Genomic DNA, 18664 nt, shown 5'->3' with positions numbered 1-18664 from the left:
ACGTCACTGGCCGCCGCCGGCGCGCTTCCGTGACGGCGCGGGGGAAGATGGCGGCCCTGGTAAAGGGCTGGAGGTGGGCCACGCGGCCGTTGCTGTGGGTGGTCCAAACCTGGGACCTCGACAGGCGGCGCTGGGTCCGGGCGCTGCGGCGGAGCCCAGTGAGGGTGGTGTTTCCATCCGGACAGGTCGTGGAACGGAAGCCCGGTCCTGGGAAGCAGCCCCAGAGGGCTGCGGCTGAGGCCAGTCCCTACGAGCAGCGACCAAAGCAGCCGCTTCAGGTGTCCCGATCCCAGACGCCCTGCACCTGGGAAGAGTCGGGGCTTCGCTATGATAAGGCTTTACCCGGGGACAGAAGGCTGAGGTGATGTGTTCCTGAGACTTCTTTTGTATTCCCCTTTCTCTTCCCACCTGCCAGCGGGAACTTAACGTTTTTCCTCCCATTGGAAGACTTCTCCCGGTATAACCCTCTGGTTTTTATTATGTTTGGAGGGCAGAATAAGTGTTTTCTTTGGAATTCGTTTATGTCTATGAAGCTCTTTATGTTTCTTAGAACTAGGTATGTCTCCGTAACAACGATGTTGGTCATTACGTGTCTTTTTGTTTCCACCCACAGCAGTGTAATGACAATAGTTAAGTCCAGGCCATTTCGGGAAAAGCAAGGAAAGATCCTGCTGGAAGGCCGCAGGCTGATTGCAGATGCTCTCAAGGCTGGTGCTGTGCCCAAAGTTTTCTTCTTTAGCCGTCTGGAATACATAAAGGAGCTACCCATTGATAAGCTGAAAGGTGTCAGCCTCATTAAGGTGAAATTTGAGGATATCAAGGATTGGTCCGACCTAGTAACACCACAAGGAATAATGGGTCAGTGGTTATACTATGTGTCACTAGAAGTAGAGATCTGGGATTACTTATTCATAATTGACTTAGGGCAACACATTTTATTTGAACCAAATTCAAAATGTTTTCTTAAGACACCCAGAAGAAGGGGCACCTGGGTGGCTCAGATGGTTAAGTCTGCCTGCAGCTCAGGTCATGATCTCCAGGTCCTGGGATCCAGCCCTGCATCAGGCTCCCACTCAGCGAGGAATCTGCTTCTCCCTCTCCCACTCCCCCTGCTCTCTCTCTCAAATGAGTGAATAAAATCTTAAAAACAAAACAAAAAAAGACACCCACCAAAAATACAGTTCTGAAATCTGTGGATCTTATAGTATTTTCAGTGGAAACTGCAGTCAGTTTTTCTGTCAATTGTATTAATGGTTCTTTACAGTCTCTAGGAATAACCGCTGTTCCTTAAACATTATAATTTTTTAGGTAATTTTTGCAACTTTTAATGTCCAACTAAAATATATAAGAAAATGTTTACAAAAATATTTAGCCCTCCATTTGCACAAGACTTCTGCCAGTGTGGTGATACCTCTCCAGCGTTGACCCCGTTATTCTAGAAGCTTACTTACGAGGAGTAAGCTGTAAGCTATTAGCCTGCTTGGCCCATTGAACAGGAAACCGTGTCTTTATTTGGTTGACTCTAACAAGTTTCTAATAGACTGTGGGGTCTATTAGCACTTGGAAGATATTTTTTTCAAATATGGAAAAACTAAATTCTTTTTTTTTTTTTAAGATTTTATTTATTTATTTGACAGAGATCACAAGTAGGCAGAGAGGCAGGCAGAGAGCCTGATGTGGGGCTTGACCCTAGGACCCTGGGATCATGACCTGAGCCAAAGGCAGAGGCTTTAAACCTCTGAGCCACCCAGGCACCCCAAAATTGAATTCTTTATATCTTTTTGACTTTGGAATTATACCTTAGATCTGATAATTGAATGGCAGTAAGTGGAGAATTTTCTCTTGGATAGTAAGGGGCAGGGTCTCTCAGATCATTGTGCATGTGTTTCCTTGTGGTCAAGTTCAGTGATTAGTTGGGAGAGGATATTCTGGGGACCATCTCTTGTTCTGTAATCCAGCAAGTCATAAGGATCTGTGACCCTGCGCTTAGAACTCTCTCCCAGGGTGGGGATTTGGGACTGCTAGAGTCCTTCATTTACTCTAAGTGTTTGTGCTCTCGTTAGCTACACTTCTAATTCCTTACTTTATGCTACAGTACAGGTATCACTCATTTTCACTATGCTTGCCACTTTGGGCCTGTGTGCTAACAGTGGCCAGCCCACCCAGGACTTCTGTAACCCTCCTTGTCATGACTGCTTTCATCATTTCATGACTCTGAAAAATACATATTATTTAGCTTATTCTTTTTTTTTTTTTAAAGATTTTATTCATTTATTTGACAGACAGAGATCACAAGTAGGCAGTGAAGCAGGCAGAGAGGGTGGAAGGGAAGCAGGCTCTCTGCTGAGCAGAGAGCCCGACGCAGGGCTCGATCCCAGGACCCTGGGATCATGACCCGAGCCGAAAGCAGAGGCTTTAACGCACTGAGCCACCCAGGTGCCCCTATTTAGCTTATTCTTATGTATTATTTTTATTTATGGGGGGGGTGGGCAAAGGGAGAAAGAGGTAAGACCGCCTGTCAGACTTCCAGCACCTCTCTAAAATCCAGTGATAGAAGCAGGGCCTCTGGTAGAGAGCTCTTATCACTACATCTATCGGTCAGGTAGAAGTTAAAGAACTGAGACCCCTGCCCCACTGAATGGACTTAAAGCTGTCTGTGGCTCCTAAGGGCAGGACCTTTAGACAGGTGCCTAATATCATCTTGGTGCTTTCATTGATGGCTTAGGTGTAGGTATTTATGTGTTCTTGGTGTAAATAGATTGGACTGGCCTGTGGCAGGGGTGGGTGGGGGGGGCGGCAGTTTAGGAGCCTCTGATAACATGAGGAGCCCCCACACAGCATATATTGATTGTGTTTACAAGAGTTTTTCATAGGAAATGTTAGGACATGTGCATAGAGATACAGGGATATTCGCTGCAGGGTTGTTTATAATAGGGGAAAATGGAAAATAAGCTAAATGGCAGTCAGTTGGGGAAGAGCTAAATAAACCTGGGATGTTCATGTTACAAAATAACGTGAAGCAGTTAAAATAAGGTAGCTCCGAATGGATCAATGTGGGAAGTTCTCTAAGACATCTCATGTTAGAGAATTGAATAAGGTTACAGAATAACAGGGTGTGAATCTTTTGTGCAAAAGAAAATAATGCCTCTTTATGGGTAGATGTATATATACATAGGTAGATGCATGAAACGTTTTGAAGGGATACAGCCTCTGATCCAAAATAGTTATTGGGGGGGGTTAAGCCTCTGCCTTTGGTCAAAATAGTTATGGGGGTGAGGGGCACCTGGGTGCTCAGCCATTAAGGGTCTGCCTTCAGCTCAGGTAATGATCCCTGGGTCCTGGGATCAAGCTCCGCATGGGGCTCCCTTTTCAGCAGGGAGCCTGCTGCTCCCTTTCCTACTCCCCCCTGCTTGTGTTCCCTCTCTCACTGTGTCTATGTCAAATAAATAAAATCTTTTAAAAAAAAAAGCAAAACAGGGGCGCCTGGGTGGCTCAGTGGGTTAAAGCCTCTGCCTTTGGGCTCAGGTCATGATCCCAGGGTCCTGGAATCGAGCCCCGCATTGGGCTCTCTGCTCAGCAGGGAGCCTACTTCCCTTCCTCTCTCTGCCTGCCTCTCTGTCAAACAAACAAATAAATAAATAAATAAATAAATAAAATCTTTGGGGAAAAAAAAGCAAAACAGTTATAGGGGCTGGGTATCACTGGTAGGACTGTATGTGTGAGATCTTTTTTCTTAAGATTTTATTTATTTTTTTGACAGAGAAAGACCACAAGTAGGCAGAGAGGCAGGCAGAGAGAGAGAGTGGGGGAAGCAGGCTCCCTGCTGAACAGAGAGCCTGATGTGGGGCTCGATCCCAGGACCCTGAGATCATGACCTGACCTGAAGGCAGAGGCTTAACCCACTGAGCCACCCAGGTGCCCCTGTATGAATTTTTTAAATCAGAATGTATTCCTGTATTACTCATGTAACTAAATATAGGAAGATGGATAAAGTAATGAAAAGCCAAATAATTTCCTTGGTCACAGCAGACAAGTGAACCACCTGTTTTATTTCCTCAGGGATTTTTGCCAAACCTGACCATGTTAAGATGACATACCCAGAGACTCAGCTTCGCCACTTGCTGCCCTTATTGTTGATTTGTGACAATCTCCGTGACCCTGGGAACCTGGGGACAATTCTGCGATCTGCTGCTGGGGCTGGCTGCAGCAAAGTACTACTCACCAAAGGTCAGAGCACTTGTTACTGGGTGGGTCAGGTGGCCATTTGTAAGTGAGCCAGCTCTGTGGGTAGACACTCATGGATTTGAGTCTTGGATCTGCCCCTTATTAGCTCTATGTGTGAGCAATATTCTGAGTGTTGGTTTCCTCCTCTGTAACATGGTAGATAACAGAATCTGGTAAGACTGGTAACATGGTAGATAACAGAACCTGGTAAGACTGTTTGAAGATTGAGATGGCATGCATGTGGGGTTCTCAGCACTTGGCTTGGCACAGCACACACCGAGTACTTGAGGAAATGCGGATGCTCTTTTAAAATTATTTTGCTATATTATTAACTGCTATATTATTAACTTAAAATCAGTCAGGGGAAGAAATAGATGCCAGTTTTAAATTTCAAGTCCTTCCTGTAATGATCTTGAGTTACCAAAATATTGGGTACATGAGACCTTTCTAACTCTTGACCTGCTGAATGCTATAAAAGGAATGATGCAGATGGAGTGTGATTATGAAATTGGGATGCATTTGTCTTAGCCTTGGGATGGGTCAGACACCCCCACACAAGTTAGCCTCATGACATTTCTCTCCTGTCATCAGAAATGGGATGAGTAGGAGGCGCTTGGGTTGCTCAGTCAGTTGGTTAAGCCTTTAACTGCCTTTGGCTCGGGTCATGATCCCTTGGTCCTGGGATCCAGCCCCATGTCAGGCTCCCTGCTCAGCGGGGAGTCTGCTTTCCTCCTTCTTCTACCCTTCCCTCTGCTTGCCCCCCCCCCATCCTGCTCTCTTGCTCTCAAATAAATAAAAACTTTAAAAAAAAGAAAAGAAATGAGATGAGTGGGCTTGGTTCGAAAGAGACTTACCTAACACCTGGGACCTACCTAAAAACTGCTTCTTACAACTTGTGAGGAGGGCGGGAGGGAGAGGATCATTCATTGTAAACTAGAATGACACCCACTGCTGAGACTTGCCTCAGTGGTTTCTTTCAACCCTTTGTCCCTGTCCCACGTTGTTGGAATAGGTGGAGTAGATACAGGGACACCAGCATGAAGAGCTCGGTCTGGGGTTCCATCATCAGTACCCTGCCTGCTTAGCCACCCCCAAGAGCCAGTGTGGTTTTGAAAGTGTACCTCTATATTGCAGGTGGGCGGTTTCCACATTGATGGTAGTGGTGCGGAGAGAGGAGGTGGGGAAGGAGCAGGGAACACTTGGTGTGGTGCCCAGGATGGAGGGTATGAGGGCGAGGGGGGAAATCTCTCGTCCCTTCCTCCCCATGGGAAAGGGGTCAGGCTGGATGGCTCTCCTCATAGGTCTCGGCCCCTCCCCTGTCCCTCCCTCACCTCCAGCTTCTTGACAGAGAGCCCACCTCCCACCTTTGGGTCCTTGCGGTGTTGGAGGAAGCCCGTTGGTGCAATGTGTGGGCACATTTTAAAATTTGGTTTGCCTACTTAACTCTTTTCCTGAAGTTTTTGCGGTAATTTAGAATGTAACTTAGAATGCAGAGAGTTATGCCAATGAGTTCGGGGAGGGTGGGCCCCTGGCCTGCAGTCCTGGGAAAGAGCGCGTGCAAGTGGCTGGGCTTAGCAATTCTTTTTTTTTTTTTTTTTAAGATTATTATTATTTATTTATTTATTTTTTAAGTTTTTATTTGACAGCGATCACAAGTAGGCAGAGAGGCAGGCTGGGGTCAGGGGGAGCAGGCTCCCTGCTGAGCAGAGATTCCCGATGCAGGGCTCCATCCCCGGGTCCTGGGATCATGACCTGAGCCGAAGGCAGAGGCTTTAACCCACTGAGCCACCCAGTTGCCCTGGGCTTAGCAATTCTTTAAGAAGACTTCCTTTAGCCTTGTTACTGTGTTGTGAGAGGGCGTGCAGGTGTATGTAGGAGAAGGCTGTTGCCTTGGCTCTCCCTGGATTACTGTAATGGTTCCCATCAATTTTCCCCCTCTCCAGTGGCTTCGCTGCCCTGGTGCAGATTCAACATTGAAGCCAAATGGGTCTTTCTTTGTAACGCATAAATCAGATTCTGTCACTCCTTTGCTTAAAATCCTTCCACCCCATTATGTTGTCTGATAAAATCCCAAACTTCCTCAGCTTGGCTACCCACCCTCCTTTAAATTGGTCCTTGCCTGCCTCTTGTCTCATCTCCCACTGCACCCCATCCATTATTGGCCAGATCACCTTCCTTACAGGGTTTGGGCTGTGGCGTTCTCTATCACTCCCCCCGCCTTTCTTTGACAGCTTCCTCCTGTCCTTCCAGATCCAGCTCAGGGTCCTGTTCTGTGGGGTGTTTTTCCTGATTGTTCCACTTTGTACCAGGGTTTTCTGTCACCCTGTTCATGCTGCTTTTACGTCAATCGCTGATATTGTAGTCGTGTTCAGATATTGTCCCAACACTATTGCCCACTGTGCCACTTGAGGTTGGGGCTTTAATGCTCTTTGCATCTCCTGTACAGTATCTGGCCCAGGTGGATGGTCCTGTTGAAGGCAGAAAAAAAGTCTGTTTCAGCACTAGCAGGAATTCATCCTGTGGTCCCTTTGCTGGACGTTGCCATAATTAGGAAGGTAGAGGTCCCAGCTCTCAAGAAGGCTACAGTAGGACATTTTTTGCTTTCTTTCCTGACCCAGAATTAATCTGATTTATCCAAAAGTCCCCTTGTCTGGGAGGGTTTGTAATCCTCACTGAATCCTGTCTTTTCTAGGCTGTGTGGATGCCTGGGAGCCCAAAGTGCTACGGGCAGCGATGGGTGCACACTTCCAGGTGCCCATCATCAATAATCTGGACTGGGAAACCTTGCCCAACTACCTGCCCACAAACACCCGGGTCTACGTGGCTGACAACTGTGGCCTTCATGCCCAGGCCCAGCTGTCTAATAAAGCCAGTGACCATGGCTGGGTATGTGAACGACGACTTTCAAGGCTGCACAAGTATGAGGAGGAGGTGGAGGAGGAGGAAGATGATCTAGAACCTGGAGCCGGTAAAGCCTGGCTCCCTGAACTTGAGGTCCAGAGCTATGACTTGGACTGGACAGAGGCACCAGCAGCTGTGGTGATAGGTGGGGAGACCCACGGCTTGAGCCTGGAGTCCCTGCAGTTGGCCGAGAGTACCAGGGGCAAGCGGCTGCTAATCCCCGTTGTGCCTGGTGTGGACAGCCTGAACTCGGCTATGGCTGCGAGCATTCTGCTTTTTGAAGGGAAGAGACAACTGCGTGTGAAGGCAGAACACTCGAGCAGGGACAGGAGTTAACCACTGAGAGGGAACCTGGAAGTCAGTCCTTGATTAAAGGGGGTCCCAGACCCTCCTGCATTGTTAGGAGATAGGCAGAGGCAGTAACTTGTGGCTTCCCAGGCCACATCCAGGAGGCAAGCGGTGGGCAAGGTGCTATTATATTGTTACTGGAAAAATAAGAATCTCCACGGGTCTCTGCTTATCCTCAAGAACAACAAGGGTGAGAATTCTTCCTGAGCTATCCCCCTGCTCCCTAACAAAACTTCCTCTTGAGAGAACCCAGAGATCGAGCATGAGTTGTGTCCCAACTGGTGGCAGCGTGGGATTGCTTTGATACATTTGAGGGGAGCGGTTTTTTGTCAGGAACAGTCCCAGGCGGATGGCCTGGACTCTGCTATGGGGCCCTACTGTGATCTAGTTGGCCCAGGACCTCATGCAGATGTTCCATGCCTGTGGCCCGCACATTGTTCTTGAGCCCCTCCATGCCCTGTCAGCTTTTAGAAAGTTGGAGAACCCATAGCCTTTGTGCTGTGCTGAGCCCACCAAGACTGGGGCCTGGCCCTCTAGCTTCACAGAGCCGTACTGCCAGGCCCCCCAGCAGGCTGAATCTGGGAGGCAGCATGGGGACCTCTACCACTGGAGTCTGTCGACATTTGTTCTCAACACCTTAGAAAAGTACTAAGAAAGCGGAGGTCACGAACAGAAGTTCATGCCTTTCCAGCATGAAACTGGTCTCCTGCAGCTTTGTCCTGGATTATTTGTTCCTGATGATTCTTGTTACAAAATAAAGATCAATGAAAGAGCAACAAACCCTATGCCTTGTTCCAGTAAAAACAAAACTGTAAAAAGAAGTATACCTGTCCCGTAACTCTCAGCCTATTTTGTCACATCAGGTGAAAGAAATTTTCATCCCATTCACTTTGCAGTCAGTGGCTCATATACCATGACTTGTGAGTTCTTCCTGCATGTTTGTGATGATCAGTCAGCAGAGCAGAGGGCGCGCTTTCCTTTCTTCAATATGACTACAGGGGAAGCAGGTGGTGGCGGAGTTTTTTGAACGAAGATAGAAAATTGCTCTCTTACATTCTTTTCCATCTGAAGGTCAACATTTGTTTTTTTGCCACTTCCCCAGGAAATCAGAATAAAAAATGAGCAGTACATGACAAGCACGGGCTCAGAGATGCTGTGGGATGGTTGGCCCCCGGGCTCCTCGCCTTTGTGCGGAGCGAGCACTGTGGGTGATTTTTGCCACAAGGTGGCAGCCGTGCTTCAAAGCCACTCCCAGCCCTTAAGGAGGGGACGGGTTTCGTGGATTCAAGTTGTTGGAAATGCTGGAGTCGGTCTCTCTCCACAGAGAGCAGGCCTGTGTTCTTGTGTTCAGAGAGGCAGAAGGTGGAGAAACATCCAGCTTCTAGTTCTCAGCAGAATCTGAGGCCTAGGTAGATGGCGGGCCAAACACTAAGGAGGAATCAGAAGTGGGAAGTGGCTGCAGTAAGGAAAAGTGGCCCAACTCCTTCCCTGGAATGGAATGTCTGGGAGGGCAGCTCTGGGCAAATGCTACTGTCCCTGGACACCTGCAACTCCCCTTGGGAACCCTCACCCCGGTTTGGAGCTTCAGGGCAGGGAGAGCTGCAGAGCCCTTTCCCAGCCCCCCAGCCCCACCGGCCAGCTTGCTATGAGAATCCTGTCCTTGAGCAGACCTCTGGGGACAGGTTTCCACCAGTTTCACCTGGGACCTCCTACCCCTTGCCCCATGGTTGATAGGAACACCCACTGTATCCCTCCAAGCTGAGCTGCCTTTAGCTCTACTTTGGACATCTTGCCCCTTGAAGGCCCCAGCAGCAGCACCTCACCAGGGGTCCTAGGACTAGTGCTGAAAGCCACCAGCTGTGCTGCAGGGCCCAGATGTCCCTCTCCCCCCCCCCCCCAGTCCTGAGGCCCAGCCCCTCACCCCATTCTTCCCCAGGAGCAGATCTGGCTGGCTCACTTAAAACAATTTTAGGAAACACTCACGTAGGCATCTTTAAATTCCAGGAACTTACATTCTGTCTTCCATCAGTGAACACGCAGAGGTAATGAGCTAGAAGCCAAGTAAACGGATGAGCTCTTTATTGCTGTGGACAACTGAAAGTCTGAACAAGGTTGTCCTGTTTTGTCAGTGCGGCTGAGACAGAGCAAGCTGGACCGTCCTGGCTGGACTCAGGAAGCCTCGGCCAAGGCCAACGCTCAGGGGCCAGGCATAACCGGTCTGTTGCAGATGGCACTGGTTCTCTTCCTACTATGTTTGTTGTAGGGAAGCTACCTTCAGCTGAAGCCGCCTGTTTGGAGAGCCCTCCTCAAAGCTGCTGCTACTTTAGAATGCAAGAAGGGAATAAGGGTTGGGGAGGGGACAAGGTTGCAGCAGGCTTCCCTCTCACCTTTGTGATGGGAGGTATATATGTGTGTTGGGGTGGGGGGCGAGGGGTGCATACTGACTGCAGACCAGGAGGCATAGTGGCTCCTAACTTGTTGGGGACTTCCTTCCACATCCTGTGATGCCCAAAGATTTCCTTTTTAGCCTTGGGTCCCAACATCATGCCTCCTACTGAATCCTAGTTCTAGCCTGTGTGGGTGACTGGCTTGTGTGAGGCACGAGCACCCAGGAATCTGGACTTGGGGCTGCCTGCCTGCCTTACTGGCCGACAGGCTTCCATGAGTTGGTACGTTTAACAGAAGTCCAACAGTCCTTCAGAACAAGTCCTACCCAACTACAACCACACACTTCCTGGCTTGGGAAGTATTCCAAACCCCCAAGGGGCTGGAACACATCGTACCTTAAACAAAGCAGATTTTCTTCATGCTTTCTCATTTGAGGCATACCCAGGATATTCTAATGTCATAGTTCCCCTACTAGATTGAAAAATCCCAGCCATAAAGTAGACCCAACATAAAATTGTCCTGCAAACCGCCCTCTGCTTCCCAGAAAATATATCCTTTGCACCATTTACTAACATTAAACAATCAAGAATGAAGCTAATAGGCAACGGCCATTTGTCAACAAAGAATTCTCCCTTGGGCGACCTGCTTGGATGTAAGCCATGGAGTCAGCAAAGAGGGTGCCTGGGTGGCTCAGTGGGTTAAGCCTCTGCCTTTGGCTCAGGTCATGATCTCAGGGTCCTGGGATCAAGCCCCACATTGGGCTTTCTGCTCAGGGAGCCTGCTCCCTTCCTTCTCTCTGCCTGCCTCTGACTACTTGTGATCTCTGTCAAATAAATAAAATCTTTAAAAAAAAAGGGGGGGGTGGTTCAGGGAAGTTGAAAGATCCCAAGCTCTGGGCCTCGGGGTCAGTCTTTGGGGTCAGTCCTCTGTTCACACGGCACCACCGGAAGGAGCCACAGAGGGCCACTGTGGAAGCTCCCCACCATCCACATGAGGCCATGTTCTAGTCCTATGGGGCAAGCACTGGCCTCCCCAGCCTGGCCCAGGGAGATGGCTTACAATCAGGATGTGTCTGCACCTGTGTGCTGGGGGTTGGGCCAGGTGCCTGCTCAGATCCCTCCCGGAGCTACGAGCCAAGTCTACACACAAGTGCAGGTTTGTGCACATGCGCGCGCGTGCGCACACACAAACACTTGGTATTCTCCCTAAGCTGACACCGGTCTGGGTCCTGCTGATCTGATCTTGGACCATGGTTCCGTCTCTAGATCACTGCAGAGTTCCGTTTGCTACCCCAGAACAAGGCAGCAGGAGGAGAGAACAGCTTTTTTGTGTCTTTAATTAGGCAAGAGGCAAAAACAAAGTCTGGCTGAAAATTTACCACTTGAATGTTGGCTGATGCCAAAGACAGTACCAGCTCCCTGTGCTTGGGTAAGCGAGAGCCACTGCATTTGAGGATATGCTTGGCGATGGTGGGTGGGTCGGGGTTGGGGTTGAGGGGGAAGCAGGCAGCCACCTCACTCCTAAAAAGGAAGCTTCAGTTGCGCCCTGGCATTTAGCGCTGCCCACTGTATGTACCAATTCCAAACACACTTCCTTTCTCTTAACCGGATCTTTATTGTTGGGGACAGGTTAAAAAAAAAAAAAGTCTCATCTCTGTTGTGAAAACGGGTAGAACAGGATATGGAGGTCATTGTGGCGAGCACAAGATCTGGAACCCCAGGGTGGCATCTTCCCCTCCCACCTTCCTGCCTCCAGACACGGTTTCCCTCGTTTCCCTCGCTGCTGACCGAAGCCCTTGAATAGATCACAGCTGGGGTTTTAACCTGCTTCCAATTAGTGACAAGAATTAAGGTACCTTGGAGCTGCTTAGTGGGACTTGGGAAGCCACCCACATCGTCTGCATCAAGAACCTTGAGGATCTCTGGCACTAATGAGACGGGGGTTTGCTGGCATCGGGGAAGCAGTCTCCCCCAGCGTTTGCCCTCAGGGCCGCCATATATACTCAGAACTTTCTTGTTGTAAACCTTCTCACTGATCTCAACCCACATGCCGCTCTAAAAGGGGAAGTCTGGTGACAAGGATCCAGTGGCCCTTAAGGGGCAGTAGTTCAGTCAGCCCTGTAAGGCCCTAGAAGAATCACAGATGACCTAATTTGTCTGCTGCAGGGACTTACAGGGACCCGTCACGGGACTGGGTTCCTTCTGCACCAGAAGAAAAGAGACTTCTCTTCCCGGGCTATCATGATACAGGACACAGGCGGAAGTCCAAGGAACTCCATCTTCCAAGTGAGGGGAGTTCACCTTGTCCTTGCATCCACCACACTCCCAGAGGAGAGTTCCCAGAGAAGTCCCTAGCCCAGGCTAGAGCTAGGGTTGCCCATTCTTCACAGGGAGAGCTGCATGGAGTTCCCTGTTTCAGCAACTGGCCTCAGGCTTCAGAGCATGTGCCCCCCTGTGGGGAGGGAATGAGCACCAGTGTCCACAAGGAGGCCCGTGATCGGGGAATCCACCCTCTGCCAGCGCCAAGCAGACCCAGGAGAGATGGCAGCCGGAGCTCCAGCAGGGATCTGCCTGTGGTCCGCTAAGCCAAAGGAGCTCCTCGGCCTTAGATTACCAGTTCTTGACAATTCTGAAACACCGCTACTAAAGCCTCCAAAGAAAGTCAAGAGGATCTTGTATGTCCCCCCGCCCCTCCCCAGAGCCCAGCACCACGAGCAAAAAGATTTTTGTTACTAAGCACAGGAAGGGCCAAGTTGTTGATAATGTCCAGAGATGCCTGCTTTATTTCTCGCTAGGCGAAGCATTTCAGGCTTGTGACAAGTGACCAATTACCAGCTAACTCCGAACCTCCAAACTACGAATCAACAATCAAGTCAGCAAGGAGCAGTGCTGTCAACAGCTGACGGGGGTCTGGGGGACAAGTGGAGCCAAGGGTAAGGCCTGTGATCGCATGAAAGACCCTAACGCCTGGTTAAGAGAGGCCCAAACCCTGTGAATCCCTAGGCGAAGCCCTCCATCCCAAGTGCCAAGGACACAGCTGTTAACTTCCTTCTGTGGGAGCCAAGCTACCTGAGCCTAGCCGCATGCATCCAAGGCCCACTTTTAGTGGACATGTCCTCTGCTCCCCCTGCCACCCTAGGACACAGCTCTTTGTGCAGGTTCTTAGGAAAAAAAGCTAGGCTTCTGGTAATTTCTTGTCTCTTTTTAGTTCTGCTTTGAAAAGAAAAGAGGGATGACAGGTAACCAAAGGGGACACAGGTACCTCGGCAGAGCTGCAGCGGCCCCAGGTCCAGAGCTGGGCCGAGTCAGAGGTCTGTGCCGGCGAGGCGGGGCTCCTCTAAGGACACAGGGCTGGGTGCCTCCCGGGAAGCTGTCCAAGAGGGGGCAGTTTATGAACAAAACTCCAAGACCATAGAGGCTGTCCGTATGAGAAGGCAGAAACTTGGAGAGGTAAGATCCAGGAAGAAAGATGTAAGGAAAAAATGAGAGGCTCCTTCTTATCACGGTAGGAGCTCAGAGGAAGCCACCACTACATGAATCACTACCAGAGCTACGCTTTTTCTCCCCGAGAAAGAACACGAGCTTCCTTTGAGATCTTGAGATCCCCTGGCCCAAGAACCGGCTGCCAAGCTGGTGTTTCCCCCTCACACCAAGAGAGAAGAAGTCACTTAGGAGAAAGGAGGTTGTTGTCAGCAGCTCCCTTTCCCTCACTGAGCTGTGCTGGGCCCTGCGCAAGCATGCGGACACCAGGGGTGGGACCAGAGCTCCAGTGTGCTGTCCCGCCATGTTCGTTCGGCACAAGACCACCCGGCAAATACTTCGCCGAGAGCTAGTGACTGGGAGCAGGCTGCAGTCCTGGTTCTGGCCGGGTTCTGCCAGCCCTGTGGATCCCAAGCAGAGTCTCCAGACACGGTGGGGTTCTTCTGCTGTGGAGAGGAGGTGCACCTTGGGGTGCTGAGTTAATGCAGAAAACAAGGCACCACAGAGAGGTTGGACACTTGGGTTGATTCGGGACACGCTGGAAAAGTCCAAGGGTGGAGGGAAGGAGAGGGAGAAGGAAGAGGAGAAGACGGAGTTTTTAAATAACATCTCCTGAGGCTGGAGCCCCCTTAGATGGGCTCTGGTTTGAGCTTTTCTGCTAGGAAGTCATTCACAAAGGCCTCCACAATGGCGGGGGTGATCTCTTCCACGTCCATCACGTACTTGGCCCGGGCCGACATGTCCAGAATGGTGAGCAAAGGGGCGGCCTCGGGCAGGTTGGTGTAATCGCGCAGGGAGTCAGTCATGTCATCCTGGAAGTTACCAGAGGGAGAGAAAACCAGTCAGTCTTCGAGAAAGAGGGCATCCCCCCCAGATGGCATCCCCTCCAGTGTCCTGAAGAGTGGGTGGCCCCTGGGAAAGATGGGCTCTCAGAGACCAGGGAGCAGCGGACTCGACCCTGCCTTGGAGAATACTCTGCATCTCACCAGACCACCAGACAAGTCCTCTTTTTTCATTAGCAGAGAAGCAACCTCTGCTTGCTAAAAATGTGTTGTCCTTTAATGACTTCTTTTTGCCATTATCTCTTCAATTATCTGCAGCCCCACTCTGGGTATCTGAGGCCAATCTGGACTCCCAACTCTGGAATGATGTGAACAGAAATGGCTCACTGTCCCCATCCCACCCCTGTGGTTTAGGGGGCAGGAGCTGCAGAGCCAGTTCAGAAGACAGGGTTTGTGAAGCTTATATGGGTGCCTGTACTGACCATACATTCCCACGGACTGGCCTGTCCAGGTGAATTTCCCTTACTAAGTATAAAAGCAAACCCAGAACCCCGAAGACTAGAAGAATTTGTAAGGGAGCAAACATCTCAGACCACCTCTCATTTGGTAGAGAGCAGGAAACGGACTCCACCCTCCCACCCCAAGGCCATCTGCCTATAAGACAGCACACACAGCCTTCTGAAGTGGAGGAAGGCCCAGGTCCCTCTGCACAGGAAGGGCTCGGGGTACTCCTGGCCTTAAATGCTGGCGAGCAGGAGGCACAAAATTTACCACTCATTGGTTTTTCAGACAAAAACCATTCCTTTTTCAAAGGGCAGATCTTTAGGAAGATGATTAGAAATGGCGCACACTTCCAGCAACGCCCGGTGATTCAGCATCTCTGTTCCTGTTGACCCCCCCCGCAGGCCCTCCGTGTGGGTTCACAACCATCTCCAGGACAAGCAGAGGGGAGGCTCCTGGAAGACGACGGTCCACCGAACTCTCATTAGGAGGTCTGGGCCAAGCTGAGCACAGTGCTGTAGCCCTTCCCCTCTCCCTTGGAGGAAACCACGGGGAGATGAATTTTAATGTCTACTAAGGCTTCAGTGGGATGACTTCTGCCCTCAGAACACGACAAATGCCCTTAGCTCTAGGAGGAGTGGGAGACGGTCAGAGTCCTGGCTCAGAAGTGCCCCGTCAGTGCCTGATGACCCAGCACCCCATGCCCAGCCCCTTCCATGCCGCCTGGCTTCTGAGCATGGAGGGCCAGGGAACGGGACTAAGAGAGCTGCAAGGTCAGGAGCCCAGGTCAAGTGCACAGCAAGGACAGGATGGCAAGGTGGGGAGCTGGACAGCAGAGGATTCTGGCGCAGGCATCCTGCCCTCGGGGACTGGCCACCTGCAGGACCTCATGGACAGGAGTGAGAACACTGCCTCAGGGGGTCCCACTGACCTCACGCTGCCTTTTGCACAACCCACTTAATGTGTGGCCCTGATAAGTCACTTCTGTGAGCCCAGACTTTGTCCCCTGTAAAATGCATTCAAGAACGACGCGCTCGGGGTTAAGTGCGAGCCAGCAGATGAGCCAGCAAGTGCGCATGCCCGGCGGGTGCCCTCTAAGCCTCACTCTGCTCATCTGTGAAACATAATGACGCTGTTCCCAGTCTGGGGGGGTGGGGCGGTGGGGAAGAACATGGGATGGTGCCCATCAAGCTTGCTGCCTGGTACACAGAAGATCCAAATGCGCCTTTTCAGTCACATGCCTAATGCACTCACTGGAGCTCCCCAGCCCCACCCCTGCCCCCTGGCTCCGCTAGTCTGTTGTGCACCCATCTCTCCTCTCACAGGCGTCTGAAAGGGGTTAGAGTTTAATACATTCAGAGCAGCCTCCATTTGTGCTTTGTGTGGAGGGGGCTTGTGTCGCCCCAAGGCAGGGCCCTGTGAACCTGCTTTGTTCCCTCCACCCAGCAGCAGAGCAGGGGGGAATTTAGCTGCCTGCGAGGGGCCCGGCAGGGCTGAGCAGGGGTGGCTATTGAAACGGTGATGAATGGGTGGTGGTTCGGGGTGTCTGGCCATGCGGGCTCTCGGGAGACCCCAATGGCACAGCGTGAAATGAGTGCCCGGCTCTGACCCCCTGGGGATACAGATGGGCGGAAAGAAGGCAGGGGGCTTCCAAAAGGGTGTCTGTCCATCACCAGGTTTGGCCCCGGCGCTGGGAAGGTGGGGGGAGATGGCGGAGCATGCGTGGATGGGCCGCCTGGGGGTGGGGACCGAGTCAGAGCAGCGACAGCCATCTTACAGGGACTCCTGCATTGCCAGCATAGAGGCTCTGGCCCCCTGCGGGAGCTGGCCCAGCTCAGCACCAGGCCTTCTCGCCCTGTGAGAAGTCCTCTGTGCAGTCCGTCCCCGATGGAGGCCCTCAAGAGACAAGGCCTGGGGCGCGAAGAGACTGGGACAGCAGCAGTGTCCAACCTCAGCACCCTCTCCGGGGGGCTGGGAAATACAGGTCTGAGTCGTGGGTATTGCCGGCCATAGGAAGCGCCCACTCTGCAGGCCAGGGCCCAGAGACTGGCCATGCAGACGCTTTGTAAAGCATCCCGGGCCTGGTTTGGACCCAGCCAGGACGGAGGGAGTGCTGCTGACCATCTTTGTGGCTGCCACTCTTCCTAGCAGCCTGGGGAGCAGCCCTTTCCCAGGAGGGCACCCCTGTGGCTCCGAGGCTGCCGAGTGGCAAACGAGGGAAGAAGGTACAGCAGCCACAGGAAATGGTTTTCCATATGGGATGACACACTTTTTCATGCCACATCTGTCTGTGGGTTCTTCACCCCAGATCCTGGGGTTCCTTCTAACATCCCCTAGAGCTGCATCATGCACTTCCCAAAATTTGGGTCTGCTGAGCAGCCCGTAGGCCCCAGCGGCACCTACCTCCCCCGCCACAAAGAACAGAAGTGGGGCCTCCTCCTCTTTGGCTTTGTACTTGGCAATGATCTTCTCGGCTATTGGCTGGATCAGCTGCTTGGCTGCCTCAGACTCCCCATCATCCTCAGAATCTGTAATGGGGAGAGAGAGACTCGAGAAGCACTGGTTTGTGGAACAGATGGAGTGGCGCCCCCTGAGGGAGCTGGGTCCAGGGCCTGAAATGGCCATTTGGGAAGCCCCTGCACGGAAGCAACATTTCCCCTGGGACACAGGCCTTGCCTCCAGGGTACATGAGGCGGTGTGGGGGTGTGTAGGGGGAGTCCGTGGCACATGCACACCACTGCACTGTGCTCCCACAGGAACAACTCACTGACACCCCAGACACCGCTATTCTTTCCACCGAATTCATCACAAACTGGCCTTGGAAGCTGAGCTTCCCCAAAGCCAGGACCTAAGGTCCTTGTAGTTTTTCTCTCAATCACAGAACTGCAGAATGATCTCAGATCTGACCTCCTACTGAAGATGGCAGAAGGGGTGGTAGCTGGGGCAGTGAGGACGGGGTCAGGACTACAGTCCAGTCTGCAGCTTTGTGGCAATGGGGAGGCACTGGGACTCCTGGAAAGCCAACTTCATGGCTGGCTGGACTCATCAGGGAGAGGATGGACTGCCTTCCCTGGATGCCCCAGAGTCCCTGTTAGTCATCTCTTGCCTCCAATGAAAGAACAGTGGGGGAGCAACTCCGGGGGGCCCTGGGGCTCACTTCCGCAGGAACTTGTAACCCAGAACAAGACAACTCCCTGAGTGGCAAAGCAGGGAAGGGGAGGCAGGCAGCAGGACTTTCACCCAGGAATGCCACATGGCCCCAGGGGCCCGCAGCGTGCAGACGTGTCAGGACCTATTCCTGACTCACATCCAACCCGCTCTGTGATGCTGGGAACTCGCTTTGCCTCTCTGGGACTTCCTAACCAACATCTAGAGAGGGCCTGTGAGATGCAACTGTCCCTCAGTTCAAAACGATTCCCTAGAGGCCCTGCAATGTGGGTATGTGAGCCAGCGGCAGGCAGCAAAGCCCCGAGGACAAGGATTCCCCAAGACCATCCTTCCCCAGGAGACCTCTTTTCTCCAAGCACAGTGACCGGCCTGCAAGTCAGTTTGCAGGCTTCCACACCAGACTTCCAGAGTACCTCCCCTACCCACCCCATCAACTGAATGGGTTTCGCAACATCTCAGCCATGGATTCTAGGACTCCAAATTATTTTGAGTTGGAGCTGAGTAACATGTCCCAAGGCAGAAGGTGAGGTGGCGCCTGACCAGCAGTCGCTCCTTTGCAAAAGGAACAGGGGTCATCCCACAGGGCTACAGGGAGCCTGGAGTGAATGTTCTGGTGTCTTCCTGCCCCGCAGAACAGCCCCCCACTGAATAGAGAGTGGGGAGACTGAGAGGGACACCTGGCCTGAGATGTGGCCCTGTGGCTAGGGTGGGGGTGGGGCCTTCGCCCAAGGGAACCCAGCCCGCAGCTGCAGCTGCTGCAGCAGGCTTCCTTCCAACAATGGGTCTGGTTGTGGGGCGGGCTCCAGCCTGACCTATTCTTCCCAGCCGGCAGTCTAGGAAGGAAAGCACAGAGCCAGCTCCCAGAACCCCTCC

The 18664-nt window shown here is 51.8% G+C and overlaps 2 protein-coding genes across 4 annotated transcripts in view; one reads left to right on the top strand and one right to left on the bottom strand.

Annotated features, from left to right (window-relative positions):
* The first annotated feature begins 11 nt into the window (after positions 1 to 11).
* On the top strand, positions 12 to 8253 carry MRM3 (mitochondrial rRNA methyltransferase 3). Of its 3 annotated transcripts, none has more exons than XM_045070167.1 (4): positions 12 to 361; positions 617 to 858; positions 4060 to 4227; positions 6917 to 8253. In XM_045070167.1, the coding sequence occupies exons 1-4, from the start codon at positions 48 to 50 to the stop codon at positions 7459 to 7461; spliced, it is 1269 nt and encodes a 422-aa protein (XP_044926102.1). In that variant the 5' UTR covers positions 12 to 47; the 3' UTR covers positions 7462 to 8253. The 3 variants fall into 3 exon arrangements, with proteins under 3 accessions (XP_044926102.1, XP_004746955.1, XP_044926103.1); XM_004746898.3 differs by having other exon boundaries at positions 614 to 858; XM_045070168.1 differs by lacking the exon at positions 12 to 361 and having other exon boundaries at positions 664 to 800.
* Positions 8254 to 9535: 1282 nt separating this feature from the next.
* Positions 9536 to 18664, bottom strand: part of NXN (nucleoredoxin) — a 154360-nt gene continuing 145231 nt past the window's right edge. The window contains exons 7-8 of the mRNA XM_004747377.2: positions 17027 to 17151; positions 9536 to 14152 (exon numbers count right to left, since the gene is read on the bottom strand). Of these exons, the coding sequence (XP_004747434.2) occupies positions 13970 to 14152; positions 17027 to 17151 (308 nt within the window). The 3' untranslated portion in view covers positions 9536 to 13969. The remainder of the gene's footprint in view (positions 14153 to 17026; positions 17152 to 18664) is intronic.

This window comes from Mustela putorius, unplaced genomic scaffold, assembly GCF_011764305.1.
Source record: "Mustela putorius furo isolate JIRA1106 unplaced genomic scaffold, ASM1176430v1.1 tig00003962_pilon_pilon_pilon, whole genome shotgun sequence".
NCBI classification, from domain to species: Eukaryota; Metazoa; Chordata; class Mammalia; order Carnivora; family Mustelidae; genus Mustela; species Mustela putorius.
Note: the sequence above shows the minus strand (reverse complement) of the source record. Positions and strands in the feature narration are given on the sequence as shown.

Bases quoted from the DNA above. Each gene is read 5' to 3' on its own strand.
- MRM3 (XM_004746898.3), top strand. From the start codon at position 48: ATGGCGGCCCTGGTAAAGGGCTGGAGGTGGGCCACGCGGCCGTTGCTG. The intron at 362-613 runs GTGATGTGTTCC...TTCCACCCACAG, and splicing joins CCCGGGGACAGAAGGCTGAG to CAGTGTAATGACAATAGTTA. The intron at 4,228-6,916 runs GTCAGAGCACTT...TGTCTTTTCTAG, and splicing joins CAAAGTACTACTCACCAAAG to GCTGTGTGGATGCCTGGGAG.